Here is a 26,468-nt window from a genome sequence, read left to right as displayed (position 1 = left end):
CTATCTCCATTTTTGGACTTTCTAGCACTGCGAAACCAACGTGGCCGCCACAGACAGCGTGAACACGCCGTTACTACGTCTTTCGTCTCCTCCGTTTCTCCTAACCTCCTCCTCCTCCTCTCTTCTCCCCTCTCTCTCTCTCGAGCCGAACAGCAGCGACAGCCAACGACGCCAGAGGCCGCTGCGGACGCCGAGTTTGAGAGCGAAGGCACGCCGGTAAGGAGGCAGTTTTCGACAAGAAATTTCCACGATGGAAACTTCGGGGTCATCACTTCTGCGTCTTCAAAGCAGGTATTTATGCACTGTAATATGCGCGCAACACCTTTATGCGATTTTGTGGCGATTTGTTAACGTTATGGGGCACGGTTGCGAGCTTTGAACCGTGCACAGCACTGGCAGTAGCTAGGCCTAATGCCGCCGTGTCTGCGACGGCTTCCAGCGTTCGTTCGAACCTGAGCGCATAGTGCTGAGGGTACGTTTTTATTGTGCCCAAAACTGTGTCGCCGAGCAAACTGTATGGTCCTGACCGAACGGAATTTCTCGTAGTAACAAAAATATGTCCATACGCGTCACATTTAGCGGCCCGGTCATAAACATGGAAACGCCGAAGATGTGCTGCAGACGCTTCATAGGCCCAGATAGCGGTCCCTCGTCAACCGCGCGCACGCAACCGCCTCCCTTTGTTTACTTGAGCGATCATCGTGCCGACGCCACTGCGAGGCTGAATATATCTAGCAGTGGTTGTTTGTTCATCACTGAAGAATACGTGACCACAATCGAGCACAGGCTTCGAGGGTTAGCGAAGCTTCGAAAAACTAGGTGGATAAAAAGGTTTATTGAGGCCTGCTTGAGTTTGATGGAATCGGCTAGCGTCTCTCGTGACGCGCTTCGGCATGGAGTCCGTTACCTTGGCCAAGATATGGCCCGCCTTATGACTGATCGTCCGCAAGGCGTTGAGTACATGGTCTGTGTCGTTGCGACCCAAAGTCTCAGCGGGGAATCTGTGGGTGCTCGCAGCTCGAACTCTTCGAATTTTGAACTTGATCTCATATCGAATAGAGCTGTTCCGTGGTCGCAACGCTTGCGTTTTTAAGAGCGTGAGCTCTTACTACTTTTGTTAAGGACGCGTCAGTCTGCAGTGCAGGTCAAATTGACGAGAACAGTTACCACAACAGTGGGCGCGTAGCGCATCAATTGATACCTATACTTTCTAACCGTTATAACGTATATGCCAGTGTAGCGGCCATTGAAGTGGGACCACCCGCCTCCGGGGCCACACCATTTGCATAAAATTTGGGAGCTACCCGTTTGTCGCACAATATTGGAAGTGGCGTCAAATGACTTGGTAGCTTCCTGAGGATAAAATTACTAATTGAGATGAAGCCCAAAATATGTGTGGGATTTGCAATGACGACCTTTCTGCCCCCAAACCGTGCATTCCGAGGGCCTTCAGACGGCCATTACGGCCCAACCGTTTGTCACAGGGGGTTCCGGATGGTGTCAAACGATTGTTTTTTTTTTCGCACACCAAAACGTCAGCGCACTGCCGCCGCCCTACACCCCCTCCTTTTGTACGTCTGCCGGCTGCCGGGGCGCACGGAGTGGCCGCGCCCGAGGTAGCGCGTGACGTTTGAAAGAATTTGGCGCGGTGAACCAATGATAACGCCCGGGTTCTGACGTCACTTGAACAGCGTGACGTCGAATGCCAGGCTCCGCTCGAAAGCCCGGCACCGACCATCGCCGCGAGGTGCGAAAGCGGAAATTTTTAAAAATTTATTGTAAATTTGCCGCTCGCTTTAGAGGCCTCGTATGCAGCATGGACGCCCTGTGGCTTGTACTCTACGTAGTGCAAGAATTTTAAAAACCAAGCTCGAACACCCTTTTCTGTGGCACTTTAAGTCGAACACTGAGACAGTGTTGGCAGAGAATTTTCATACCTTCGGCTCGCCGGTTCGTGCTTTTTACCTCCTGCTCTCAGTCTCAGTGGCGCCCACGGAAAGCTCGCCCGCGCGCAGCTATAGGCAGCGCTCGCTGTCCGTTTCTCGATCACGTGACGCATCCAACTGCCCGCCACGCTTCCTCGCCAATCGCGCCATTTGTCGGCGTGACCACGTAAGATATTGGACCCTTCACGGGATAGCGCGACTGAGTCAGCGGGTAATGATGTGTTGAAGCCGCCGCGCTGACTTACGATTGCCAAAAGAATACGGAAGCCATGCATGCTCAGCTGACAGTAGCATTTACTAAGGTCGATTCGAGCTTCCCATCTCGTTTTAAGCTTGGAATGCTACTCGTTGTGGAGCGTTGTCGACCCCTTTGCACAGACCTAGTAATTGGTTTTGTGGAGGAGAAAGACCAGTAACTGTGACTTCTTGGTGGACACCTCAGCTGAGCGTTGAGGGATGGGAGGAAGGTGGGAATGAGAGAAGAACGAGAGAAAGAGCGTGGTAGTGGAGGGCAGCTCCACGGTAATTTCAACCACCTTGGGATCTTTAACGTGCACTCTGCGCAGCACACGAATGCCTTTGCGTTTCGCTTCAATTGAAACGCGGCAGCCGCGGAAGGCCCCGAATGCTCCGCGGTGGTTTGCGGTTCCCGTAACCTGGCTCGGCGGTAACCGGGTCAGGGACACTCATGGTCGGCATGGTCTCAGATCCTTAACCAACGGCAATCATTGCTGGCCGATAAAACGCTCCTGCCGCGCTGAATAGTTTAATCGACTACAAGTCGGCATAGTTGGCTCTGCAAGTTCAGGCTGTTGCTAGCTTTATGCTTCGTTTAAGTCGAAGGGGGGGGGGGGGGGGGGGGGGGGTTGAGGGGGCGCGACGCTGCACGGTGGCGTTGCGCTCGGCAGTGTGCGACAGCACACCTTTGCGTGTCTCGAAGCATGGCGGCATCGCGACACAGTATAGTTGTATGGTGCGGTTGCGGAATGCAAGGAGCTCATAGGTCAACAGTTTGGCTTCTTCCCGCGCCGAACTTTGTCCGGATAAATAGCTGCTGTGAACCAAGGCGTGCGCCGCGACGCAGTGACACGGCGGCGAAAGAGGAGTCAGCATGCATGGTGGTTCGTGAGCTCTGCCAGAATAGGTCGTTGCTCCATGACCCTCTGGCCGCTACTCTAGAAGGCTAAGATGTTGGGTTTGGTCTCAAAATTAATTACTTTTAAAAAGTCCACGACTATGCCGGTAATATTCTCCATGCTGGGTTGATTTGCATCAAGAATTAGGTCGTGTTTTTGCAGTTTGTCCTCCGTTCTCAAACTCCCTTTCATGTGTAACCCACCGTGATTTTTTTACATATGGTCACGGCTTCCGGCTGCTGACCAAGCGACATGCAATGTTGTTGCGACTGAATTAGTGGTTTTTGAGGAAAAGAAATGGCGAAGCAACTTTCTCAATTCTCAGTGGACACCTCAGCCCAGTGTCTTCTTCTACCAGTACCGTACGTTTTAACGGGACAGTGTTAAGGAGCTCGTGTTGCAGATATGCTGGTGTCGGAGTTGTTGGCGTTGTAACACGAGAACCTCCAAATAAAAAATCTTGCTGAGATAGGGTGGAGTCGAGCCTTTCAGATTGCACACTCAGAAGACGCTACGAAGGCTCGTTGGTTCGGAAATAAAAGTGGACCTAGTGAATGCGTTGTGGTCCTTGACTCCGTAAGTGTCTTTGTGCGCTGATGCGTACAAGAGTAATTATGAGTATGTGAATTTTGAAACGCGACCCAATAACAATCGCGTTCTACCCTATAAAGCATTTCAATGGACTGCCATGGGCTGTGGCGAAGCAGCGCCATCGATTTTGTAGAGATGAAAGCACATTTCAAGGGCTGAGTTATTTTGCCGTGTTTTTGACTGTGTGCAAGTGTGTTTATCTTCCTACAAGTTGTTCTTGAGCCACTGTATCTTAATGTTGATACTTTTGATAATGTTGAAAATGCTAATATTGAACATGAACCCTGCACCTTGTATTTCTTGTTGATGTTACTGACCACTGCATTATGTAACGACTGCTCCCCCCCTTACGTAATGCCCTAAGCAAGGGCCTTTAAGGGTAAATAAATAAATAAATGATGATGATTATGATGATTATTATGATGAAGAAGAAGTAAATGCGAATAGCTTGCGCTGAGGTGAGATAGGCAGTGTTATGACAGTGTTCAGAGTGAGTTTGGGTTTATGGAGTTCTACATCCCAACGCAATTCAGGCTTTCAGGGACGCCGTAGTGGAGGGCTTCGGTACCTGGGGTTCTTTAACGTGCACCGACAGCGCACAGGGCTTGTGGATTCTAATTTGGAAGACCGCCAGACGAAATCTTTGAAGACCTCAACTGGTCTGAACGCGGAGGCCGGTGATAACACGACGGCTTCGCCCCTGCGGGTGGCAGCGTGTGCGCAACCCATCGCGCCCTCTTCAGGCTTCAGACGGGCAGGCAGCGGCAACCGTACCTGTGTGCGTCATGTTTTGTGCGAGTGTCAACCCTTGCTATGTCACGGAACCCGCACCGCCCGAGCGCCTGTGATGTACGGCGTCGGTGTGCTGTAGTGGTCAACGAATGCGACGCCAACAGAAACACAAGACCTCCATTACGGCCTCTCTTTCTGTCTTTTCTTTCACTCCAAACTTCCTTCGCCGATACGAGAGACAGTTACTGCACCTTTCCTTTCCTCTAAAATCAAAACGGGTACGCACCCCGGCCAATTCATGGAGCAGCGTCAGTGCTTCCCGTTCTTGATCTCTTCGGGCGGCGGATGGGCAGCTTTCAGAGGCTGCCTAGAGATTCCGCTCTTTGTCCAACGGGAAAGGCTTCGCTCAGAACGGGTGACGGCACTCCGTGGACTACCTGGCAGCGCTGCAAAACGCTGTCGGTTCCACTCTTAAAGGCGAAGCTGCAGCGTCCTCCATTTTTTTTTTGTTGCTTTGCGGTAGAGGACGAATTCGGATTTCTTAGGAGAGCATCGTAGGCCTTATGTGGCGTTGTATCGTTCTACTGCTTCGGTAGCTTGCTGCAAGCGATTTTGTGTGCCAGCGTCCAAGCCGATGCTGGACGAAATGGTGATGTTTCCGGCGTACAGTGCATGCGTGTATTACGCCCGGTATGTTTTGAGGATTTTTGGGAGGCGTATTAGAACGATGCTAAAGCGCTTCGGGGATAGGACGGTGCCCTGTCGTGAGCGAGCCTATCTCGACGGTAGCTATGCGTCCACTGACGAAGTCGCGAAGGTAATTCTACAGCTGGGCTCCGCATTTCTCATTTGACGTCTTGCAGGTTTTTAGAATAGCGGTGGGGTGTAAGTAGTCGAATGCACCTTTGTGGTGAAAGGCATTTATGGCCTTGGTGCTTGTTCGGTTGATTTGTTCTCGGATGTCATCTTAGAGTTCAAGTAGGGCATTTTTGGTGGGTAGATGAGAGAGAAAACCGTACATAATCGTGGGTGTGGGTCTTCCTTGTCCAGGTACACCTGTAGCCGGTTGTGGACTACATGCTCCATGCTTTTCCCGACGCATGTTAGGGAGGTCGGTCTAAGGTTGGAGATGAGGGGCTTCCTTGGTTTCGGAATGAAGCACTGCTTCTGATTCCTGGGATATGGTTTCGATTACCAGCAGTGATTGATGTCTGCAAGAGCTGTGATGGACCGGTTGTGTGGGTTAAGGATAGCTTTGCCGGAGATTTTGGAAATTTCGGAAAATTCTTATCAGTGAGTGTGTGGCGACACACTCTGCACACATTTCCGCGCAGCCTTTACCTTGTTATCATCCGATCCAGGGTAAAACGGCCACACGCTGGACCGCGTTCCCGATGCTGCAGATAAGCCCAATGTTGCCCATGCCCGTTCCCGACAAGTGCAATGTTGCCAAAACAGACGCTGGAGCCAAGTTCAGTGTTGCCCACGCCCATTCCCGACAAATGCAATGTTGTCCAGCTGTTGCCTGCTGTTGGAAACGTACGCTGCAGACGCACCGCGTCTGGCAGGCCCAAGTTGTATTGTAGTAACGCTAGCGTGGCCTGCATTTGTGCGAATAGGTGAGTGTCACCGGCAGTGTGTAGAATTCCTAGCCTTTCACAATATGCAAGCCAACATTCCTGCTGGCACTTTTGTTTGATTGTCGGTGATTTTTCTGCGTAACCGTCGCCTTGTTGAGTCTTCTCTCTTAGCGGGGCTGCTTTAATGTCCCTGCCGGAGTGGTTTTTGTATGATGTAGGTTTTCAGCGTATATTTTCTTGGTTTACTGCAAAAATTGTCACGACAGTCCGTACTCATTTTGCCTAAACTTCGTCTTGGGTTGTGGTATATTTTTTTCAAATTCCTGAATCGTCCAACGTTCTACTAACATCTCTCATGAAAGCTGCGGTTACGGGTGACGTTGTCGCATGATTGATTAGGCGAAACTGAAATAAAGGAGCTGAAGGGACAGTTGTGTCAGGTAACCGAGAACAGTGCATTGGGCTGTAAGATCATTTCCTTTAGACACTGTTCCAAACAGTTTCATGATGGCATATACTTGCTGTCTTATCTTAGCGTTTGACACAGGAATAGAAAAATCCCACTAAGGACAACCTCCTGTAACTAACCTGTTCAGAGTGCGAGCAGTAGTCATTATTAATGTTATATCCACTGCTCTGTGTCGAACCTGGGGCCAGATTACGCCACTGTCAATTAGGAAAATTGTCCAAAACTTGTCAAAAAGGTGCCAATAAGCCTCGGTCCTGTTGGTCAGTCGTGGCTGGCGGCCATTTTGCTTTTTTGCGTCATGGGTGGCTGCAGATTACGTCACGGATGTGGCAGAAGTGGCGACGTTGCACACCTAATTATGCAGCCGCTAATTGACAAGTCTTTTGCGACAGTTTCGAGGCCGTCAATTTGACCGTCGCGTTTGTGACAGAAAATGGCGGCGGTGTAGGCGGCCATACGACTGAGGCGGCTGCGCTGGCGCGAGCAACGGCGAAGGAGGGCGCACGAAGACGCGTTTGACTTGCCGGACGAGCTGTTTCGACGCCTTTTTCGACTGGAGAAGCAGACTGGGGAGTGGCTGCGCGACGAACTCGCCAATGAACTGGGAGGTTTGCGTGCGAGCGCGCTGTCGGTGCGGCGGCAGGTGCTGTGTGCACTGCAGATATTTGTCATGAGCGGCTTTCAGGCCGCCGTTGGTAGCGAGGCGCACGTCGGCATCGCACAACCGACGGTGAGCAAATGCGTGCGGCAGGTATTGCAGGCAACCTGCTAACTTACCGCGCAGAAGGGGTGGGTTCCGGCGGTCCTCTCTGTGCCACAGATATATAAATAAAATACGCTTATGCTGGCAAAGCACTTTATTTTTCCCAGCAAATCGCACTTTGTGGTCGTCTTCTGTTTCCCAGAGGAAAAGAGGCAACTACACATCACATACTGCAACACCTCACCTTTTGGCATTTTTGTCATCGATCGAAAGAGGCGAAAAACAACAACTTCAACAAGTTGTATTCGTCGATTTCGTACCAAGCGCTTCTTGCATGTTCGCTCGGTGGGCACGTAGCCTTCACTGCATTCGTTCAAATTTTTCTGAGCACTTAGGTCAACCGCACAGTAGCTCGATTCCAGACGCCGCGCAAAAAAAAATAACACGGCGTGAAACAGCTGCTTTAGTGCAAAGCGGCCATTTTACTGCCGTCAGCGCATCCCCGCGGCAGCAAAAGTTACCCACCAGCCAATTTATTAGCACAACTTCGACCACTTTTTGTTTGCTTAATATTTTCGGAGTGTAAACACAATTTTTTGGCAAAATAAAATATTACTTATTTTCACCGTTGCTTATTTCTTATTTCTTTTTACAAAAAATTAAGCAGACGGCCCCTCGAATGCTCCTGGGGGGCCGCCCTGCTGTAATTGGCTGATTCCTCGTTGCGTCACGTGTTGACGTCTAATCGTTTCGTCATTTTGACGTCACTGTCAAAAACGTTTGACAGAATTTGTCACAGTTGCGTAATCTGGCCCCTGAGCTCGATGTGGCATCCACGTATTTTCTGCAATCTGTGACCCAGCTGGTAGGTCGTAAACGTAGGTGATAGTGCTTCTGAAAGTGCAAGATTCTCTCACTTACGGCGATTTCCACTGGTCATGCTGGAGCAGCTTTTCTTGCTGTGCCGCCGTGTAATAATAATAATAATAATAATAATAATAATAATAATAATAATAATTGGTTTTTGGGGAAAGGAAATGGCGCAGTATCTGTCTCATATATATTATTCGACACCTGAGCCGCGCCGTAAGGGAAGGGATGAAGGATGGAGTGAAAGGAGAAAGGAGGAAAGAGGTGCCGTAGTGGAGGGCTCCGGAATAATTTCGACCACCTGGGGATCTTTAACGTGCACTGACATCGCACAGTACACGGGCGCCTTTGCGTTTCTATGGAGGAAGAATGCTAAGGCGCCCGCGTATGGCACAAAATTCGGATGAAGCAGTACGCCCGTGTACGATTTCACTACACATGTAAGCTAACATGTAAAGCCATGAAGGATGAAACGTTACAAGCTATGACCTAAGAAAGTCGTGACTCTTCGTCGTAGTCATTCTGCAACGTATTATGGCTCAGCACTTTACATGTAACGTAATTCGTAGCAGACGAACTCGCTCCGCAAGCACGTTTACTTCGCGTACCGTACTGCCGCTTGGAATCGGTGTACATCGGTGATTCGGCAGGCAGTTGCCGGGCGCACGTAACTACGTCACTTCGATTGGGCAGTAGCGTTTGTTAGCGCTGCTCGAGCCGCTCGAGAAAACGGGTGCAGCAGCGAAAGTTGCTCGCGATGTCGATTCCCCCAGCTTCCAGCTGGCATTGAAGCTCGTGGCGGTGACAGCAGCGCTTCCTTCAAACCGGAAAGCTGCGTGTAGTTCAGGCACATTCTAGGGGAAGAGATCGGTGACGCCGGCCACTCGGTAGGTGCGGCGCGTCTCCGGGACACGTTGCATAACTGCAGACTGCGTACCTGCGCAGTACCCTTGATTTCTGAGCTGTTGTGCATACCTCATCTAGATAATGCTTCAGATGTTATTCTTAGGGTGAGCTGAGAACTTTTGGGCTATAATCCGGCTTTACAACGCACATTTACCGTGGCGTTTTAAAGAGGTAACGTCGAACTTACGTAGCGTACTTTCTCACAGTCTAATTCTTGTAAGCTCTCCCCAACTACTGCGGTATTACTCCTACGGTATTAACAAACAGTCGTCTCCGTGAGTACTGAGTGAAACGAGGAAGATATTTCTGGAAGTTTTGTTTTCATGTGTTTCAATGGGGCGCGCTCCCATTCCGTACACCCAACGGGAACAGGCGTGCGTAACACGATGTTATAAAAATACGACGGTTGCAAAATGACGCTGTTTATTTTCAGAATCAGCTCTAGGATGAACTTGGTTGTTCTTCACGAAAGGACGACATCATATAGGTGCAGTCTGAAATCAGAAAACTGCTTTGATGACTTTTGCTTGCATGCATTCCAATGGCCAGTGCCACCGAGTGCTCCCGCGTAAATGAGTGCTCTTGCGCCATCTTTCACCGATATGTGGCGAAAGCGAGATGTTGTGGCGCTGCTGAAGCCGGCCGGAATTACTGGGGGGAAAACTTGGGAGTGAGAAGTAGGCTTACCGCATATTGGAATACAGGGAAGCAAACAAAAGTTATCACAAGTATTCAGATTCCACAGAGCACCTATATGATATCGTCCTTTCGTGAAGAACATCCAAGTTCATCCCAGAGCAGATTCTGAAACGATATAGGAAAGACGAAAAATGTAAGGCCTGCGGAGCGAGGCGATAGCATAATTTGGGAATGCCCCATATCCCCGGGCGCTGGGGACAATAATGGAAGTAGAGAAGCCTCGGAGGCCCTGCTGCAGAGGGAGGTCCCCGCCGACCAACAGCAAGCTGCCGCCTGGCGGCTGAAGCCGCGAAGAACCAGTGCGTCTTCGCCAGTCTTTAGTGGCGCATGTACCGGCCCGCGTCCCCTAGGCCTGCGTGCCGGGGGCGGGGACTAGGAGGCCTCCTGCATCAGCGGAAATAACGTTTTGTTCATTATCATCATCAAGAACGCGCAAATGGCCCTCGTCGCCGTAACGCGCGCGGTCCAAGAATGAGCCCAGTGCCGCTGGCCCGTTAAGAAAATATGCGTCAAAAAATCCATCAGTCTCTAGAAGTCTCTGTCTCGCAGGCCATTCGTATAATTCGTCGCGTTGCTAATAAACATAGAGGCATGCGAGAGGCTGACCAGCGACGTCTTGTTCAGGCGTTTGTTATCAGTCGCCTCACATATACCCTCCATTACTTCTACCTTAGCTGCCAGGAACGGGTCCGCGTTGACTGCCTTAATAGGCAGGCATACAAGGCGGTTCTTCATCTCCCCCACCCGACCCCCACATATAAACTACTGGCATTAGGGATCTACAACACTGTGACGGAGCTCTCGGAAGCTCATCTCGCTTCCCAGTTCGAGCGTCTCACCCACACCTCCACAGGACGTCACATACTCGACAAGCTTGTAATAAGCTTCGAAACGACCGTCGCCGACAAGGCCCAGCTTCCGTACCATATCCACAGTAACATTATCGGTACCCCTCCCCCCAAAACATGCACCCGGAGTGTCATGTCGCAAGGACAGGACTAAGTCTATGCACAAAAAGTATTTAACAGATCGGACAGCGGTGTACGTCGACGTCAGCGAAGACCCCGATCGCGATGCTTTTTCGCTCGCGGTTGTAAACTACTGTGGACGGCCGTTCGTTGCGTGCTCCATTCCTGTCAGATCGTCTGAAGAGGCCGAGGAGGCGGCCAAAGCCTTGGCAATGGTCTCCACCTCTGCTGAAGCCATCTTGAGCGACTCTATATCTGCTATTCGTAATTTCGCCAAAGGCCGGGTCTCCCCTGTCACCCTATCTCTCTTCCACTCCACCAACCTCCAACTCCGCCCGATCCAATTGATCTGGGTCCTTGCGCAGTCATCCCACCCAGGTAACGAGGCGGCCCACAATCATGCACTAGGATTCGTCGACTGGGGTGTGGTGTCGCCCGTCCTGCGCACGGCGAGAGATCGTATGGTTGCGTTTCATGACATAACCATGCACTACCGCTTACGTATACTTCTATATCCCCCAGCACATATTTCTCTAACCAAACCCCAAGAGGTTGCGTGAAGACAACTCCGAACGAACACCTTCCCCAACTCCGCGATATATGCCCGCATATACCCTGGGGTCTACTCTCCCTCCTGTCAACTATGTGGCCAACATGCCACTCTATCCCACATACTCTGGGCTTGCCCTCAGTACTCCCCTCCGCGAGGTTTGCAGCTCTCGAATCCAGACCAGTGGGAGGAGGCCGCATTGCTCAGTTCCGACTCGTGCACTCAGATCCGGGTTGCTACAAGAGCCCTAGAAGAGGCCGAACGCCACGGGCTCATGGCCAATTGATGGGACTATAAACCTACACCATCGGCTATAAACCCACACCAAAATAAAGTTTATCCTCCTCATCCTCCTTAACTCCGTACTACAAGCTGAAATGCGCTCTGATCAGAGCCGTCGCCGTTGTTTATGCGTGCCGACGTTGCGATAGGAAAGGCGAGTATACGAGCACAAGAGCTGCACAGGAGTTCTAGAACTGGGGAAATTCAGGAGGAGATATTATATGCCAGGAAAGACGAAATCGTGCCACCAGAATTGACGAAAATAGTATTCTCGGCGAGATCACTTCATCTGTATCCGCGGCGATGTGCAATTCTCCTCCGGCGCCGATCGATCGTTACACCACGAAGGAGAGTTACGAAATGAGGTGTCCCTGTGCTGCAACGCGCTGCGGAACGCTTTAGATTTGGTTTCGTGTTCTTTTTAGTTTTCCTTTTCTCTTTGCGGCTCAATCAGCTGTGCTAAAGGAATTCCGTTAGGCTGGCGAGGGACATCTCTTACTGGACGTCGACTTGTCGTCTTTTGCCTGCGCCGTCAGGTGCCGCTTGGATTGGTTGGTTCGTGAATGGATGGGTACCTAGACCAAGGAGGTTACACGACTTTACCCAACGTTACTGTACCATCACATAGCGACAAAACATCAATGAAAATGAAACTGAACAAACAAAAAATGCAATCCGTAGACCAGTCGACGCGGCCATTCTCCGCCGACAGTGGCGCGCAGCGGTGCGGGCGTTTCTTGGGGGACTGCGGTAGCTCCGCGGCCGCTCCTGTATGTAGCCGCGATCTACCGCCTTTCAGGCGAAAAAAAAACACCTTGCGGAGCATACTTACACAGCGTTGTTGAAGTGCAGGGAGTCGGCGTTATAAAAGAAATAAAACTGACCTTTTAAAGGGGCTCAGGAACACCTTCCGAGGTGGGCACATCAACTAGCTCAATCACTGCATTGCGTTGTCATGAAAACATGAGCCAAATATAAACTTCTACGCGCAGCACAGAACCCGAAATCGCGCGCGAAAGTTGGAGAGCCCTTCCAAGCGACTTTTTCATGCTCGCACCCTGCTCCGAGGCTATTCGTTAGATTCTTTCAGACGACAGGCAGCTACCGTGGCCGCGGCAAATAAGCCGCGTAGACCCGGCGGTTCAGGAAGCTCCGACCCCCTGTAGGTAGGGCCGGCGGAGGAGCGCAGACCTTCCAGCGTAAAAATTTTACCACAGGAGAGAAAGAGAGATAAAGACGAACGGAAAGGCAGGGAGGTTACCTAGGCAGCGCCCGGTATGCTACCATACACGTGGGAAGGGGAACGGAGGAATAGATAGAACGGAGAAAGAGCAAAGGGAGATTATCACTTTTCCACATGTACGTTGGTCATTACTTGCAGGGTACACAGGGCACACACTGGTAGATAACAGCCTTGCACGTAGTCCTGAGTCCTTTAAGAACTTGAAAAGTGCCTTCAAAGCTGTCCTCTGCGATGAAGGCTTACTCCAAGGGCCCAGAATCTTGGCTTCAGTAAGGGGCTGAAGATCTAAACGGCGGAGTGCTGCAGCCAGGAGTGCACGCTCACGCTGAAACCTAGGGCAGTTACAAAGAAGGTGTTCTATTCTTTCGTCGCACCCACAGTCTGCCATTGCGATTAAGTGGGAGTAAGCATTGTAAACGCCACTCCCAGCCGCGACACAACTGCGTAGCATCGCAGCGGGAGAGGCCGGACGGAAGACTGAGTTGAAGTAAGGGGTCTAGGCGGTGCAGACAGCATGTAGAGTTTCCAGGAGAAGACCATGACGCTAACATCTCTTTTCGGCCAATCATTTGCAAATGTCTTGATGCGTCGGCTCTTGACAACTGTATCTGGACAAAGTTGGCACTGCCGTGAGCCACTCGAGCTGCAGCGTCAGCTGCGTCGTTTCCGACAATGCCACAGTGTCCCAGTACCCACTGGAAGGCGATCTCATCATCGTCTTCCTGGCCTGGTGTTGAAATTTTCTTAATTGATCTACGAGTTGATCGTGATCGCCATGGCTTAAAGCAGAATTAGGACATTGAAGGGCTGCTTTTGAGTCGCAGAACACAGGCCATTTGTGGGTTAGGCGGACCACAGGAGTTGAAAAGGCGCGAAGGCGCTGATATTTAAAATTTTGACTCGAGATAACTTAGCTTCTTCATCATCATCATCATCACCATCAGCCTTACTACGTCCATTGCAGGGCAAAGGCCTCTCCCATGTCTCCCATTCTGTCATTTGTCAGCTGCGCTCAACGTAAGCCCGTAAACTTCGTTTGTTGAGTCGCAACACCGTCATCACGCTTCACAGCTTCACATGCTCCTTGAAGTTATCCTCTGAAGCCGCGATTCAGCCACCGCTTTTACAAGTGGTGGTACCCCACGGCTTCCAAACGTTGGAATTGTTTGTCAAAGCTGCTTTTGATAGCGAGGTAATAGCTTTTTTCCAGTGCGTTGCGAAAAACATTGATTGCATTGGCTCTTTTCATGAACTCCGAGTGAGAGGACACGAAAGGCAAGAGTGCCTTCTTGCTTCTAGGTAAAGATATCCAGCATGAATGGCCATCGTCATTAAAAGCTAGTCGAAGTTATAGGAGCCTTATGGAATGGGGGCCAGGGAGTTCGTGGGTGAAATTTATATCATGCGACGGAGCTTTGAAAGCTCCTAAGACAGGAAGGGAGTCATTAGGAAAAAGTTCTGCAAGTATAAAAAATCCTCAACATATTTAAGCGATGAAGTACGGGTAAAACATCCACCTCACGTGCAAGCGGACCGGGGTTTGAATCCCGTGTCCTCACAATTCTGCACCGGGTCTGAAAAACAAAACCAGGTGTCGATGGAACTGCATATCCAGGCCTGGGATGCGTCTTTATCTCGGTGACCAGAACCGACTACGGCCTCCCTCACCAGAACAGGATTTGGCCACCACGGTGTGGTACTTGGCCACAACCCAGTAAACATAACTAATGGGTTCACTTTGCCATGCTATTTGGTTCCAATTGGAACCAGTTGGATCCAATTGGTCAGCCAGTTGGGCTCATGAATCCAACTGTGCAGACCATTCAGTTTCCATAGTTCCAGTTGGGCATTCCTATTGGTTTTGTGTTTGCAATTGCATTACCTGACTCTTTCGTGCGGTTCCAACTGGTTTCGGCACTCCTATTCGGAACTCCCAAGAGGAACCATTTGAAAGCAATTGGAGCTCCACGTTGGAACCCAGAAAACCAACTGGGAGCTGATCTCCCAACTGGATGCTCCAGCTGCTTCCAATTGGGCGATGCAATTGGAAAATCAAAGAGGAAGTCAATGGTGTCCTTCACTGAGATCTGTTTACATATTTAGCTGGCTATAAAACAGAACACTGGACTAATTATGTTCTTGAAACAGATATATTAGCAGCTTAATCTCTAGATTTGTTTATAATTCGCCTAATAGTCAACCACTACTGGCCCCAGCTAGAGGGTCTCATGAGTAGAGTATATAAGAGAGTGGAAAAGTGTGTTCTGTGAATATATGTTGAGAATTAATTTATGTTGGGGTACAGTGTCTGACTATATAGTGTTCATTGCACGCTTGTTGGCCTCATATTTGATAACAGCGGGTAATTATAATTTCAGTTCCCTTAGACATAAAAGAAAGGCCAATTAGTTCCAAGTGAAATTCTTCTGTTCTTGATTTTTTTCTCGCTAGTTAAAACCACTTAAGTCGAATGGGTATGCCATTAATGTGAGTTAACTGGTGGGCTATTTGGTCTGGTTGGGTGGCCAATTATTTTAAACTGGAAGCACCAGTTGGGCTCAATTGGTCGAGCCCAATGGGTGGCAAAAACGCAATTGGTTCTCGATCAATTGGTTTAAACTGATAACTTTCCAAATGAACCCATTGTTTTTTCTTTAGTGGGAACCTTCCACGAACGAGCCAATTATTAGCTTCCACAAAGCGCATTAAAAAATTCTTCATGAATATTATTCGTGAAGTGGCGTGTTTTAACGTCCAAGGCATACCGCAACATTATTAGAGCCTCTTTCAGAGCTTCTTTAATCGTCATATTTGGTTTGACATCTACGTTAATTGCGCCGGCGCTTAGCACCCATCGTAGAGACAACTTTTTCGTGGGTATGGCTAGCATGCAGTTCTAATCCCAATGCGCTCTTAATCCTCCCTGCCGGCCATAAAGCGCCCGGCCCCACATATAGGGCTTTGTTGTCGCCTGCGGGGTGGTGCGCCTGTGTATATACATATCAACAAATTATAGCTGTGAGCTCAACTGAGTGCTATCAAGTGCATGAAAACAAATTTTCGCTTAATTTATCAAAGCTTGGACCAATATCAGCAGAGTAAGCCAGCTTTCACGAATTCTACGGCCCGAAGTCCTGTTTTAAATTTTATAGCCAAGTTAAAAAATCAATTCACTCCAATTGGGAAATTTCCCATTGGTACCAATTGTATTTTCTAATCGTAAATTAGTACACAATTAGACCAGTTGGACCAACTGGGCCAACTCGAATAATAGTCCCCATTAGGTCCCATGCAGAAAATTATTACATCCAGGAAACTTTCACGAAGTCTACCGCCCCTACTACCCAATTAATTAAGCTGCACAAAGTACACAATACCTTAAGCGACTGGGTCCAGAACATAATTTCGGCTTGCATCTTTCTACTGGTGCATAGAGAATGTCACCTATAAATAGTCTGCATGTAGAAACTAATGAACTATTGCTTAAAGACAGAAGAGCCGTGCTCACATGCTCGTACATTTTAAAAATCCGTTCACTATACAAACATATCTGTTATCTCATCGCCACAAAGTGCCCTTCTAGAATACTCTTTAAAAATAAACCACAAGCTACCAGGCCACTGCTTTTGCGATTCGAAGAGATGTGCCAGAACCTCGGCGTATTAGACATGATGCCAAGCATTGCGAGAAGGAGAGGTTCACTGCCACCATGGTATAATTTCCATGAAATCTGTGATTTCACTCTCACACAGTTTCGCAAAAACAAATTCCAGAAGAAGCTATAATGCAAGAATTTCTTACATTTGAGGAAAGGTACAGTAGTTTCACAGCATCTATACAGATGGGTCAAAACCAGAGGCGTACGTTGGAAGCGCAGTGGTACAAGGGAATTGGAATAAAATAGTAAGACTTCCACAGTGTGCATCCATCTTCACCGCCGAATGCTACGCTATCTGTGTAGCCATAGGAAAAATAGTAAAGGAGAACCTCGCCAACAGTATTATTTACACAGACTCGCTAAGTGTACTTACAGCCCTCCATTCTGGAAGTGCAACAACTCTGCTGCTTGGCGACCTCATACACAACATTACAACAGCCATAGCCCAAAGACAGAACATAAGACTCTGCTGGGTACCTAGTCATGTCGGCATAAAAGCCAATGAAAGAGCCGATTTGTGCGTTGCTCAAGCTTCAGGCATGCAAATTAAAAATGTAAATATGCCCTATAAAGATTGCATAAAATTTATACATTTAAATGCATGGAAACAATGGCGGTCCGCTTGAAACAACAAAATAAATAACAAACTACACCTAATAAAACCAGTTTTAGGCCAATGGAAGTCATCTGTGCACCAAAAACGTTCCAAGGAAGTCCTTATGTGCCGTCTCAGTATAGGCCACACACACATTACACACAACTTTCTGCTTACGAAAAATTACAAACCAGTTTGTACATGCGGAGATGAACTTACAGTTAATTACGTTTTATTTTCATGCTCGCAACTGGAAAAGCAAAGAAAACCGTGCTTTTCTCCATTTTATAACCAATGTATCCCTTTTCACCCAGCACTGCTGTTAGGTGAAAATGCAATTGTCGACATGTCCTGCGTTTTTAGATTTTTAACAGAAGTTGGTGTTCTTAAAAAGTTGTAAAACATGACCCAGTGCTTCGCGGATGCTCCTCAGCCGCTTTCTCATTCCCATGAAAAGGGCTGAGGTTTTGTATTGTTGTTCGGGGCCTCCAGTCCTTGCACAGCCAAGGACGGCTGATGAGGTTACCTGACCTCCTTTGAAACTTTAAATATTAGCTATTTATCAATATTGCTTTGCTCTCAATACTAGGTAGAAGGAAATAACTTTTTCAGCTTTCCACAGTGCCAAATTTTATATCTTTCTAAAAAATCTCCAGAAAACAATTCTTTATACCTTGAGCTTGGCGCATGATAGCCTTAGTTGCTTATGCGCCATTAAACACAACGCAATAATAATAATAATAATAATAATAATAATAATAATAATAATAATAATATAAAATTTATTATGTAAATGAGTATTAAAAATAAATAACAAAATAAACTTGAAGTATTGCCATCTACTCAAAAACAAGAGACGGAGCTCCTGCCCCTAGAGCTTGATTACTGCGGTAACCTTAGGCAGCAAGCTTGATAAATATGCTCATCTGTTTCAGCCACGCATGATTCAAATTACAGGATCTTCCAAAATTCTCTTTACAACATTGATCATGTATATTTCTGAAATGGGGATGGTAGAAATGTGCGGCTTCCGACATAATGTTCACTATAGTAGGATACAACTTAGAAAAACAGCAGTTGTTAAGACAAGGCCAAGGTCTGCGGCGACTGTATTACTCCGCGCGCCTGTCACAAAATTAAACGAAATTAGCTTTGTAATGTTTGAATTTACTAAACAAGCTAGGTATCAAAATTCTAGAGCTTATAACTTTTTTCTTGTGATTATTCTTGTTTAGGTGACAAGAGAAGTTTTAACAACAGACTACATTTTTGTCGTGTAGGAATTCAGTGCGCCGGTCCTAAATATGGGCGTAAGTTGTATCCGACTATAGTAATCGTCAGCAGCCTGTCGTGTTTTCGTCAAAGTTTTCGGCGCCGTCTGGTGTATGCAAAGGAAATCACCATGATGTGAAAGCCACTGAAGGGAGCGCTGCAAGGTGCATGGGCCTTTTGATGGCGCCACCACTGCCTTCCGGCAGCAACCAGGTGCTGATAGCTTTCAGTTCTTTGACCTCAGTGCAGACATTTACAGATTTGCATCATGAGTGGCAGAACCAAGTAATAGCATTGTCAAACCTAATACAAGACAAAAGTCACCCCAATACATGAGGTCTGTGCGCAGTTTCAGCACAAATGAGCCAGCGCTTGCGGCGGGAAAGTTTTTAAGTCTTCACATTAAAGATACATAATACTATGCGCTTTTCATTTAGATTTTAAACTCATTTCAGAACCAGCATTCAATTCTCACAAGAAAGCTTCAATTGTGTAACAAAACCTTCAACTTCAGTTTGTTTGCTGTCGCAGAGACCAACCTGGGCCCTGGGCGATGGGAGGCAGCGAAGTGCTAGAAGGTGAACCTTCCATTTTGTCTTACATTCACAAGTGTTGCTTGAACCTGTGATGATGTTTACCCATGTTCAAAGTGTCGCAGAAATACGTGGTCACCAGGCTAGCCCAGAATGCTGACTTTCGCTCAATGAAAACAGCAACCAGCAAACAATCGTACAGCAGCTCTGTCTGTGCCGGTATGCTTGTTTGTCTAGATTTTCAACCAACTCGCACAACTGACAAAGTGAGCAGGGAAAGGTCGGAGGATGAGAAATTTTCTGGATAGCTTTCTTGATCACCTGTGGCTATTTTTGAAAGTTGCAGCTGCATAACACTTTTCGTCGCAGGCAATGATAGCTGTTTTCCATTCATGAGGATGGCAGCTGTGGTTTAGAGTTGCATTGCATGCTGTGGTACAGCCTCATGTCAGACCACAAGAGCAGTTCAGTGAGCAAACATTGCAGTGAATGTAGCATCCAGAATCTAGGAAGTGGTCATCATCATCATCAGCCTCACTACACCCACTGCAAGGCAAGGACCTCTCCCATGTCTCTCCGTTTAACCCAGTCCTTTGCCAGCTGCGCCCACTCTATGCCTGCAAACTTCTTAATCTCATCCACCCACCTAACTTTCTCACGCCCCCAGCTACCCTCACCTTCTCTTGGAATCCGCTGCGCTACCCTTAAGGACAAGCGGTTATCTTGACTTCGCATTACATGCCCTGCCCAAGCCCATTTCTTCCTCTTGATTTCGACTAGGAAGTCATTAAAACGAGTTTGTTCTCTCACCCATCCTGCCTGTTTACGGTCTTTTAACGAGCAGATTGACCGGTAGCATCCAAAGTGGATATATATATATATATATATATATATATATATATATATATATATATATATATATATAGAGTGGTAACGATATATAATCAGAAACGTGGTTCATCTGTTGTGAGACAGCAAAATCTTATACATATAGACGCTTTTGCTGACATGACTTTTGGTTCTTCCTCATGCGGTACAGCACTTTAAGCACTTGAACAGAAGGGCATCAACACACGTCTTCGGCCCTATTTTGTGGGCTTACATAACGTGTCTCCACATCAGTCATTTTTCATGCTCTTGATTAGTGCGGTGCTGATGGAAAGACGTGTGTTGCATGCTATCGTACGTGTACCATTCAGATCCACACATTCAGTGCTGAGAGCATCTTGCAGTGTAAGCAGAGATGCATAGCTTTAGTGCAGTATAGGAACGAAAATATTTTTGGCTGTCCAGATTGCCTAAATAAATCTTATGGTTAGAGATATCGCGAGTGGTGCTTTTCCATACAGAAGATACTTTCAAGCTAATTAAGCTTTAATAAGTCTATCTTAGCCTCATTAAGGAAAGAGTTTTTCCGACTAGAACTTGTATCGCTTTGGATTTCCCTTTCTGTAGCTTCATGCCGGCATCTACAAGAACAGCTTTTGTCTCTGTAGAAACTTGAAGCGTACAGTTTATGGTATAAATCTCAAGAACACATAGATCAGCATTTACTAACTCTTTTATGAGGATAGCCATGTAAAAAATCAGCTCTCCGAGAGGCAGAAATCTCTAATATGCATAGCTGCCAAGAGAAAAGGGCTCGATGCAGCACGAAAGAGGATCTAAAAGGTCTTCCACAGGACATTGGGCAGTGTGTGGTTATCGTTGGTAGCAATGTCTAACCATAGGAGGTACAGTGCATGTTCTCTTGCGAGATGTGCCCATATAAATCTTCCTCGTCTTCTTGTCAGCCACCATAACGAATGGGTGGCACTGGGAGGTGCTGTGTCTTTGGAAAACAATGAAGCATGCGAGGCATAAATAAAAGGTGCCGTGCGAGGATGTTTGCACTGTTTGAATTTGAGTAGTTTTCCTAAGCTACTCCTCAGTGCAGCCTCATGCTCTTTACAGAATCCCCACCCCCTGCCCTCCTTCCTCTGCTAGAAACAGCCCCTTAGTGGACAAAGGGATATAGAGCAGTGTGCGTGCCATTCCTAGAATTCTGTGGGCAGTCCGCTTGCAAGCCTTGTTCCAGAGACCTGGCATGGCTTTTCAGTTAAAAAGGCAGTAAATTGAACAGTGGCCATATGTGATGTGAATAGTTGTGTGGTTAAGAATTCCTGGAAACAGTGTTGAATAGGGAGCTGAACTTTAAATGGCTGTGCTATGCGATAGAGTGGCACCTTATTTGGATTGCAGGCGAATGTGAGCACGATTACTGCACAAAACTGCAGTAGCGCAGAGTTCGGCATGCGATTAGTAGCAACAGTTGTAGTTTGTGTTCACACTTGATGAGGATTGGCATTGCAGTTGTGGTTGTCTTTGAAATTAACAGGTATGGCACAAACCTGAAGTTTTGCAGGGCTGTAGGTGAAAACTCACATTACCTATGATAGACTCCCTTCTTCCAGACAGGTGAAAGCATCTTGAGGAGGGAGGCACCTTTCAAGATAAGAATTCAGTCAGCTCAGGGCCCCATAAGTAGGTCGCGCTGGTTGGATTGTACTGAGGGCCAGGGTTATTTAGTGTTGGACACCACAGCTCATTGCTGATGATAGGTTCCTTTCTACTCCAACTTGCTCTTAGTAGTAGATGCAATCTTACTGCGAGTTGCTGTTTTGCAGAGCTAAAAGAAAGAAATGGTACAAAGGAACTAACATTTTTTAAACAAGTTTGTTAGCACAACATTTCTATTGCTATTTCTTCCAAGCAGAGCCTATCAGTTTGCTTTCTAAATTCTCCAGTAAGCTTCTGTGCCCCTTACCGTGTTTGTGCTTTTTGTTTTTTTATCTCCCACATCATGTAGCCCTGTTTTAGTCGTGTTATTGTTGGCATTTTGGTTTTAATTCAATTTTAGGTTTTTAGCCCTGTTTTAGCCGTGTTAGTGTTGGAATTTTTGGTTTTATATTCAGCTCTCGTCTCACCTGAAGGCGAAGGAGCTTTTCATGATTTCGCAGCCTCATGTCCATCTTCAGGTTAAACTTCTAGCTTTGTTTTGGCGTGATTTCTTGCCGTTTTATATTCTTTCAGTTGTTTCGTGTTTTGTTTTTATGACGCGGCGTTTGCTCTTTCACTGTCTTTGTTGTGGCCTAGATCTTATCCTATGACTACTCTTAGAACTGATTCTCAATCTTGCTTTGGTTCCCATCACGTGCGCACAGTTTTGCAACGCGGCCTAAGATTGTGGGGGGCTCAGTGATTTCGCTTTCCCGGTAACGGCTGTTTCGTCATTTGTTCTAAGCATTGTTGTTACATTTGCTTTTGGTGCGGCCTTCTTTCGCCATGCGCTTTGCCTTCTCTCCATCCTTCTCTCCACCTTTACCACTGTATATATTTCCGCGCCTTTTCATTAAAGTTGTTAGCCAGCAGTGTGTTCCGTGTTCCACGTGTCTCTCTTCGTTTGTGTCCCAAAGTTCATGCTGGCATAAATCATGGATTCATACCAACTGGCCCAGAAAAATGCCATTTATGATGTTCTCGTCAGCCGTTGTACTCTCCGTTTCGGTGCGCAGCTGCTTGTCATTGAATTTGGACTTGTGTTGGGCAGCTGCACTTTATATGGATCCTCTGCCCGCAATAACTGTCTCTTAAAGTGATTAAAGCATCCCCATAATTTCTGCTTCAGATCTATGCTTAGAATTTTTGACATAAAGAAGCCGTGGAATATCTATACAAATACATTTTTCTTCCTGTAGTATGCAATATTCAGGGGTGACTTGCAGTCTGCATCATTTTAAAGGGAAGCTGAAGCACTTTTCGAAAAAATGAGTTCTCTGTGGCTTTTTATAGTTTTTAGTCCGCTGAAAAAGATAATCTCATTCAAAAAGGATGGAAATCAACGCAAAAGGCTGTTTTATAGAAGAAAGCGCGCCTCATCGCCTCAGGGTGCCGAGCGAACGCCGGTCTTGCCCGCAATTGGCCAGGTCCGTTGTGACGTCATCCACTGGGATCTCCAGCCAGCACCGACGGCGTTGCTGCATAGCGCGTTGCTTCGGCTGGCTTAAGAACTATGTTTTGGGAATTGTTGGTCAGGCATTCGCGAATGAAAATGTTTAAATTGCTAACGTATACTAGGTTGATATATGTGGTTTTTGTTCAATTAAGTGCAGCTGCATGTGCTGCGTGCTGATGAAAGATTAAGGATTGCTTGTGCTGCCTGGAGGTGCAAGAAATCAGGAAAAAGCAAACAGGCACATACTGCTTAACGAGCTCAAAAGAGTTGAAGTCTGTGTGCCTCAGTAAGGCAGTGCAGGAAGTGGGTTTAGCTCATCATGGATGTGAACCAGCTGGAAAAGACAAAAGTTTTACAAACAGGTAAGAAAGTACTATAACGAAAAGAGAAATATTGATGCAATAAACATATTATGTCCAAGGAGTTTCGCTATGCCATGTACTACCAGTTTGCCTGGTTAATGTGGAAGAGGATGGAGGAGAACAACCGACGGATTCTACCAAGCTGTGTGCTGAGCGCTTGCCGAAAGAAGTACCATGCCAAAACTGGGTTATATACAGGCTGCAAGGATTACACATAACACTCGAACTAGACAAAGGAAATGGCACTGGCAGTAGGCAGCGTTGTTCACCAAAGCACGGGCCGCAGTAGAGCCAGCAAAACAGGACGGCCGGCGGACTCTCCATGAATACCGTCACTTCCGCCAGTTCTCCCCTTTTGCCATCCCCCCACCTGGCGCTTCCGGAAGCGATGAGGGCTTGTCGGCGGCAGGTTTTTGAGAAGCGATTGCAGCCCTTTTTGTTTACAGAATTGAGAAAAAGAATTACACAATTTTTAAGGTCCCTTCTTCCTAACCACAGCGTTTTGTGCAATTTGAAAACGGTTTCAGCTTCCCTTTAAGTGGTGTCGTTCTTATACTGTGCATGATAAGAGGCATATGTGGTTGAACAGGAAAAAAGAGTTCAGTTAATAGCTGTATGATGCGTCACAGCTTATTACTCATAGACTTTTGTTTGGTCCTGAATAACCGCCATTGCCTTTTCAGGCTAACATGGTGTTGTCAAAGAGCCCGTGGTGGTATGGGCGCTTGGGCTAAAGGAGCAGTGTTTTAACTCAGTTATGATTTGTTGCCATCCCACTTGATAATCATAGGTTTGTCAAGGTTCAAATATTGTTCTGAATTTTTGTAAACTTCCGAATAACTAGAAATTTGTTTCAAAATTTAGTTCTTTTTACAGTCGACGATTAGGCTTTGAGCTGTACACGGTGCCAGGGCATCTGTGCAGGAATCCTTTCTACGTTAGCTAATGTCTGGCGAAAGCTTCAAATGGCCATAGGTGCGCACAGGTCTCTCCATAAAAGGACGCCAAAGTTCATGGTAGCACCCATTCATGTCTTCTGGATGGCAGTGAATAGTATTTTACAAAATTTGCACTTCCCTTCACCATGGCTATAGGGGGCCACTGCACCCCTTGCCCCTCACCTGCTCGTGCTCATGAATATGACCTTTTACACATATAGTCCCACATTTTATTGCAAGTGCACTGTCTTTTACAATGCAGGTTCCGTCGCCAAACCTGGCAAAGTTCCTACTGGACATAGTTCTAACGATGGCTCACCCCCAGCATCAAGTTGTGTGCAGAGCACAAATCCCAAGATTGAATGCACAAGCAAAAAGGTGCACCGTTGCAGCCACTGCAACAAGAGTTTCAGAAGGCCAGCTGTCCTGATACAACATGTTCGCACGCACACTGGTGAACGTCCATACCAGTGTGACCACTGCGACAGTTGTTTCACGCGTAGAGACTCCCTGGTTTTACACATTCGCACACATACTGGTGAACGTCCATATCGGTGTGGCCACTGCAACAGCTGTTTCAAGCACAGGACCCACCTGGTGGATCACCTTCGCACACACACTGGCGAGCGTCCACACCGATGTGACCACTGTGACAGCAGTTTCACACGCAAGTCCAGCCTTGTGGTACACCTTTCGTCACACATGGGCGAGTGTCCATACCGGTGTGACCACTGTGACAGCAGTTTCGCACAGAAGGCTTCCCTGATGGCACACCTTCGCAAGCACACTGGTGAACGTCCATACCAGTGTGACCACTGCAACAGCTGTTTCAAGCGCAGGACCCACCTGGTGGACCACCTTCGCACACACACTGGCGAGCGTCCACACCGATGTGACCACTGTGGCAGCAGTTTCACACGCAAGTCCAGCCTTGTGGAACACCTTTCGGCACACATTGGCGAGTGTCCATACCGGTGTGACCACTGTGACAGCAGTTTCGCACAGAAGGCTTACCTGATGGCACACCTTCGCAAGCACACTGGTGAACGTCCGTATCGGTGTGACCACTGCAGCATCAGCTTCACTCAAAAGCACCACCTGGTGCGACACCTGCACACGCACACCGGAGATAGGAAATTCCAGTGTGAACTGTGCCCCATGGCCTTTACACAAAATGAAGGCCTCAAACAGCACCTGGAATCCCATAATTAAAAGAAACCATTTCTCTTTCTCTTCCATACAAAGCATTTTTGGAGTTTTGGGTTAGAATGGCACCAAGAAAAAAAGCACCCTGGGAGCCAATATTTGTGTGAAACTCTTCTGAATTTTGCCTTTATTATGTTTGACCAGCATTGCTAGCTGACTAGTCCGAGTACTCACATTTGCAGGTTGCCCTCTGCTTGTTCAAAAGGAAGTTTGCATCTCTTCAGCCTGCACTTGAAAGAGCCTCTGTAGCCTTTCCCTGCCTAATGTGATCTGCCTAAGATCACACACATTTGTTGTCCAGTTTGAGTCCAGTTTGAAACTGTGGCACATGCAAATGGCGTCACTTCTGATATCTTATGCGTATGCCCTTCTTGTTACAGAGCCGAACACTTCGGCCAGTCTGTTTTATCTGCCGGTGGATTCCATATATTAATTTTACCAACAGTGCAACGTCATGACCAGGGGTTTAAAAATTATATACAGGACCCTTGGGTTCTGCAGAGTACTTTCTGGATTTTTTTGAGAAGCTGAAGCCATGCATGTCTCAACATTAAGTTTCACAAGTTTATTTTTTAACTATTCATGCTATAACTGGTTATACAGACTGATTTTAGCTTACAGCTAATCATTATTACTTGAATGTGTCATTTCTTGTGTGGCTGTATGGCTACGTGCTTGTTGCAACAGGAGGAGAAAGAATCCGTGTAGCATGGTGCTCATTGGTACCTTTTGTAAGCTTATAGTCTTCGTCAATAATAAGAAAATTCAAAACCCTTGGTCATGACAATGCTGAGACTAACAAGGCACACAACGGTTCCAGAAAGCAACCTTTCATTTCGTAAAAAATTTGACGCAGCAAGAGCAAAAGCAATCAGTACAGTATATGTGCGACCAGAGCAGAATTGTAAACTGTAGTATAGCAGCCACGCTCACTCACTGTAGTAAACTGTGTGTGAGAAAGACGCTTAACAGAACGGTGCTGTGGCTCAGCAAAAGAGCCACAACCCCCCTTACGTAACATATGCAAAGCACTTATGATCGTAAAAAATAAATAGTTCTACGAAAGTTCAAGAGAGAGCACATAACCAGTGGGCAGCAATAAAAAACTAAATATTTTAAACATGTACTAACACGATCTGTCATGAATATTGTAAACAGTATATTTACGCTTCTTTCTAGTGAAATCACTATGTTTCGACTTTGTATCTATGCTTTTGTTGACGAATGAGATGTAC

At 47.2% G+C, this 26,468-nt stretch overlaps 1 protein-coding gene across 1 annotated transcript; it reads left to right on the top strand.

The window, feature by feature from the left end:
- Positions 1-209: 209 nt before the first annotated feature.
- Positions 210-25,751, top strand: LOC144106329 (uncharacterized). The gene is made up of 3 exons (XM_077639104.1): positions 210-291; positions 18,732-18,778; positions 24,290-25,751. The coding sequence occupies exons 1-3, from the start codon at positions 251-253 to the stop codon at positions 25,237-25,239; spliced, it is 1,038 nt and encodes a 345-aa protein (XP_077495230.1). The 5' UTR covers positions 210-250; the 3' UTR covers positions 25,240-25,751.
- Positions 25,752-26,468: the final 717 nt, after the last annotated feature.

This window comes from Amblyomma americanum, chromosome 10 (genome assembly GCF_052857255.1).
Source record: "Amblyomma americanum isolate KBUSLIRL-KWMA chromosome 10, ASM5285725v1, whole genome shotgun sequence".
Lineage (NCBI taxonomy): Eukaryota > Metazoa > Arthropoda > Arachnida > Ixodida > Ixodidae > Amblyomma > Amblyomma americanum.
Note: the sequence above shows the minus strand (reverse complement) of the source record. Positions and strands in the feature narration are given on the sequence as shown.